This window comes from Ipomoea nil, unplaced genomic scaffold (assembly GCF_001879475.1).
Source record: "Ipomoea nil cultivar Tokyo-kokei standard unplaced genomic scaffold, Asagao_1.1 scaffold2004, whole genome shotgun sequence".
In the NCBI taxonomy this organism is placed as follows: domain Eukaryota; kingdom Viridiplantae; phylum Streptophyta; class Magnoliopsida; order Solanales; family Convolvulaceae; genus Ipomoea; species Ipomoea nil.
The window spans coordinates 2,205-7,168 of record NW_017618432.1 but is presented as its reverse complement, the minus strand read 5'-3'; the positions used below and the strand labels follow the sequence as shown (position 1 = coordinate 7,168).

The following is a 4,964-nucleotide window of genomic DNA, read 5'->3' as shown; positions in this document are numbered from 1 at the left end:
GCGGCCCGCAAGCGAGCCGGGGGGCCAAAAAGAGGGGCAAGGCCCCGCCGCCGAGTCACGGAAGAAGGAAAAGAACGGGAAAAGGAGGGGGAGGGCACGGGCGCCGGGCGGCGCCCACGGAGCCGACACCGCGCAAGGCAGGGCACAAAAGGCGCGACGAGAGGCAAGCGCAACAGGGGCGGCGTGGCCCCGCGGAGGCGGCCAAGCCCTGGTGCCCGTGGCGGGGTGGCGCGGGAGAGGAGACAGGGACAGGGGGAAGCGCGGGAAGCCAGGCAGGCGCGCACGAAGGAGAGGACGAGGCAGGGGGCGACCGGAAGAGAGGCAGAGGGACGCCCGCCGGGACCCGCCGCGGGGGGAAGGCGGCACGGGGACAGGCAGAGCACGGGGCAGAAAGCACAGGGCGGGAGCAGCCGCAGGGACCAGCGCAAGGCGGGGTGGAAGTGAAACAGGCGGAGGCCCCGGGGCCGGACCAGGGCGGAGGGGGCGGGGCGACGCCCGGGGAAGGCCCCCGAAAGAGCCGGGCCCAGGCCGGCCCCCGGCCGGCACGCGGCGACCCGCGCGCGCCGCCGGGAGCAGCGCGAGCAGGCCGCCCCGAACAGCCGACGGGGGGCAGGGACGTGGGACCCCCGGGCCCAGCCCGCAGAGCCAAGCCGGGCCCGAAGGGACGGAGCCAGGGGCCGACGGCCCGGGCCGACAGGGGCCAGGGCCAGAGGCGGGTGCACCGGGGAGACCGGAGGCGGGGAGGAGTGACGACCGGGCGGGGACGGCACGCGGGCCGCCGGAGGGCAAGGGCCGCCGGCGGGCGCACCGGACACCACGGCGACGGGCCGGCGGCGCGGCCAGCCGCCGGGACCCGACCGCCGGCCGGAGCCGGGCCAGGGGGGGCAGGCGGGGAAACAGAAAAGAGAACGCGGCCCGAGGCCCCCGCCGACGGCGCCGGAAGCCCGAACGGGGCCGGCAACCGCCACGGCCCGGGGCAGGAAGGTGAACCCGAGGCCCGGGCGGCGCACGCGCAAAACGCGCGGGCTGGGCGGGCGGCCCCCGACCCGGAGGATCGACGAACCCAGGGCAAGGGCCGGGCACAGGGAACCGGGCCCCGGGCGGCCGGCAAAGGGCGCAGGGGAAGAGGGGCGACGACCACCAAGAAGCGGCACCGACGGCCGCGCCGCCCGGCGCACGCCCAAGGGGGGCAGCGACCGCCGCGCCCGCCGACGCAGCGGGGCCGAGCGCGGGCCCCGACGGGCCCGGGGAGAGGGCGCGCGCGGAAGCGCCAGCCAGGGGCGGGGCGAGGGGAGGCGGCAGGTGGAGGGGGACACACGCCGGAGCGGAGGGCGACGGCCAGGACCACCGGCCGCGGGCGGAAGCGACCAACACCCGGGGGGGGAGCGAGGGGAGCGCGCAGGGGGGCACCGGAACCCGGCGGCCGGGGCATGCCCGCAGCGCCAGGGCGGCGGACCAAAAAGGGCCCACGGGGAGCGGGGGAGGCCGGGGCGCGGCGCAACGAAGCAGCCGCGCCGGCCGACCGAGGGAAAGGGTGAGAAGAGGGCGAGGGCGGGACGCCCCCGAGGCCGCGAAGCAGGGGCTGGACCCGAGAGAACGCGCGCGCCAGCGCCAGCGAGCCGGAGGGAAACGGCGGAGGGAACCAGCGACGAGACGGGGCGAGTGAGGCGGGCGCCCGAGACCCAAGGCAGACGAACGAGGGGCACGGCAGGAGCGCGGCGGCCGCCACCAGAGGGGCCGCGGGCGGCGCCCCGCGCAGCAGAGGGCACCAGCGGGCGGGGCCCGACAGGGAGGCGCGCACGCGAACCCGGCGCAAAAGAGCAAGGGCGGGCGGCGGTGGCACCCCCGGGAGGGGAGCCCGCCAAGCAGCGGCCGGGCGCCGGACGGGGGACGCGCCCGGGGACGCGCACACAGGGCAGACGCCGGGGGCCGGGTGGCAAGACGGGGCGAAGGGAGAGCCCACAGGCCAGCCGACCGGAGCGCGCAGGGGCCGAGGCACGCCAGGGGCGCGCGCGGCGGCCCACGAGCCGAGAGACGACGGGCCGCGGGCGGAGCAAAGGCCCGGGCGGGGGCCGCCCCCCGAAGCCGCGCGGGGCGGCGCCCGAGGAGAGCGGCCGGACCGGCGCGCACCGGGCCACAGACTACCGGGGGCGCAGCGCCGGGTCGCCAGCCGCGGCCCGCCGACAAGGGCAAGCACGCGGGGACGCGCGGGGCAAAGGCCGGTGCAGCGGCCCGCGCGGGACGGGGCGCGAGCGGGCGCGCGCCCGGAGGGAGCCGGGGACGGAAGGCACCGCCCGAGGGGGCGGCAGGCCCAAACAACCCGACGCGGAGACAGCGCCGCGGGGGCGACAGGGGGCCGGGCACAACGGGGCGCGCACCCGCGCCGGCGCCCCGTGCCAGGGGACGGGGCCCGGGCCGCCGCGGAGGACGCGGCGCCAGACGACAAGGCGACGGCAAGGCCGGCCGAGGCGAAGGCGGGGCGGGGCCCGCGGGCGCGCGCCGGGACGAGGGGAAGCCGTGGGAAGGGCGGGCCGCCGCGGAGTGAGAGGCGGAAACGCAGCGGGGAAGCCCGCCGGACCGGGGGCGCGGGCGGAGAGCCGCACGGACGCGGCGCGGCGAAGGGGCGGGCGCCCGCGGACGACGGGGGCACGGCGCGGAGAGAGGCACGCTGGGGACGACCACCACGCGCCGGGACGGCCGCCGCCAGGGACGCGCAGGGGAGCCAGCCGCGGCCCCGAGGGAGGGGAGCACGGGAGGCCACCAACCGCGCCCCCAAGCGCGGCCGAGGGGCCGGGCAAGGGGGGCGACGCGAGGCGGGACGCCCAGGCAGGCGGGCCCGCGGCCGAACGGCGGCGGGCGCAACGGGCGGTGCAAAGACGCGAGGGGCACGGGAGGCGGCCAAGGCACACCAAGGAGCGCAGGGCGCGACGGGCGGCAGCGAGGCGAGAGCCGAGAGAGCCGGGGCCGAGAGGCGGAGGGGGGGAAGGTAAGACGCCGACGCCGCCCGAGCGAGCCGCGAGAACCGGGGCAAGGGCGGCCGGCCGGCGCGAGGCGGGAGCCGGGGCGCGGGCCGCGCCGGGGGGGGGGGGGAGCGCCCGAGACGAGGCGCCGGACGACGAGAAGGGAAGAACAAACGGGGGCGCGTGGGCGGGCGGCGGGGCAGGGGCGACAAGGAGCCGGCCGCAGGGGCACCGACGGAAACCGGGGGACGACGGCGCCGGCCGCGAAAGGAGAAGGGGCAGGGGACGGCGCGCGACGGCGCGGGCAGCGAAACCGCCCACGGCGCCGCGAGCCGAACACGGCACCGGAGCAGGCAAGCGGGAGGAGCGACGGGCGGGGGGGACAAAGGGCAGGGACGGAGGCAACGCGAGCGGAGGACGCGCGCGGACGAGGAGGCCGCGGGGAAGACCAACAAGTGCAAGGAGCGAGCCCCAGCACGAGGAAAGGGCAAAGAGTACCCGGGCCGGGCAGCAAGGCGAGAGGCGCGGGGAAGACTAGCAGGGACGTGCGGGCAGCCCAGAACAAGCGAAGGGCAGCACAGACCGGGAGGCCGTCAAACGGCCGCGGCGGGAAAGGCCGGAGGCCCGCGAAGAAGCGGGCCGCGGAGGGATGACCGCCGCAGAGCGAGGAGCAGGCGGAGGGCGGGGCGGGAACGCGAAGGAACCAGACAAGCGCGCCACCAACGAAGAACGGCCAGGCACCACCACCCAGAGAAGCGCGAAAGAGCGCGCAGGCGGGCAAGCCGACGAGGCGCGGGACCGGGGAAGGGGCCCCGGGGGGAGGCAAAGGAAGCCGCAGGCGCCACGCCGGGGGGGGCCCGGCCGGCAAGGCCGGGAAGGGCAGCCTGGGCGACCAGACGCCCCCCGGAACCCAAAGACGGGATGGCGCAGAAGGGGCCGGCGGAGGCCGAAAAGCAACAGCCGCCGAGCCCGGGGCGGCAGCGGGAGGGGGAGACGAGGACGGGAGCGGAGCGGCGGCGAGCCCCCAACGGCGTGCGGGAGGAAGGAAAACAGCCGGGCAAAGGCGGGCGCAGGGGGGCGGCGGGCAGAAAGCCAAGAAGGGCACCGCGGACGAGGAAAGACGAAGGCCCCGACTGGCCCGGGAAGCAGGACGCCGAGCCCGAAGGCCAACGGAAGAGGACCGAAAGCCTAGAAGGGGAGCCCAGGCGAAGGGAGACAGAGCGGAGGCGGGCGGGGAGCACGCGAAGGGCGGCAAAGGAACAGCGCCGGAGGCACGACCCGGCAAGGAAGGCCAGGAGCGCAGCGCCCGGCAGAAGGGACGAGACGACCGGTGGCACACCGGGGGGCGGACCGGCCGGCCCCAGCCCAAAAGGCCAACGACGAGCGGGTGAACGGCAACAACGGAAATGAGACGCGATGGAGCGGGAAGGACCGCGGCGGCGGGCACCCAGACGGGCCCGCAAGGGAGCCGCGTGAAAGGGATGGGAGAGGGACGCAGGCCAATGACCAGACGCGAGCGAGCCCGGGAGGGGAGTGAGGGCACGACCGCCCCGCGTGGCAGGAGGGGGGAAGGGGCGCGCCGGCGGCCGGCCGGGGAGGGGGGAGCCGGGGCGCAGGCGCCCGCGCCGGAAGCGAACCCGAAGCGCCGGCACCCGGCACCACCAGGGGAGGCCACGAGCCGACCAGCGAAAGGGGAGAGGGCAGAAAGTGGAAGGATGCTGGCGCCGGCCGCGAAGGCCGGGCGAGCCGGCGAGGGAGCAGGAAGCAGCGCAAGCAACGGGCAGAGCCCGCGGCGACCGGGAGCGAAGAAAGGCAGCCCGGCCAGAAGGCGGGGGGGGGGGCACGGAGGAGCCGCGAGAAGGACGACGGGAGCCGAGGTAGGAGGGACCAGCAAAACAAACGAGAACGGAGGAAGGAGCCCAGGCGCAGTGGCACAGGCGGAAGGAGGGAGACGGACACAGGCAAGGGCGGAAGCGGGAGACAAGCAGAGGACGACGGGCAGGA

At 77.9% G+C, this 4,964-nt stretch overlaps 1 protein-coding gene across 1 annotated transcript; it reads left to right on the top strand.

Moving 5' to 3' along the window:
- Window positions 1-3,881: 3,881 nt before the first annotated feature.
- On the top strand, window positions 3,882-4,241 carry LOC109147504 (octapeptide-repeat protein T2-like; the record flags this gene model as incomplete). The annotated part of the gene is made up of 1 exon (XM_019295110.1): window positions 3,882-4,241. A coding segment is annotated over exon 1 (360 nt), but the record flags the coding sequence as incomplete, so codon positions are not given.
- Window positions 4,242-4,964: the final 723 nt, after the last annotated feature.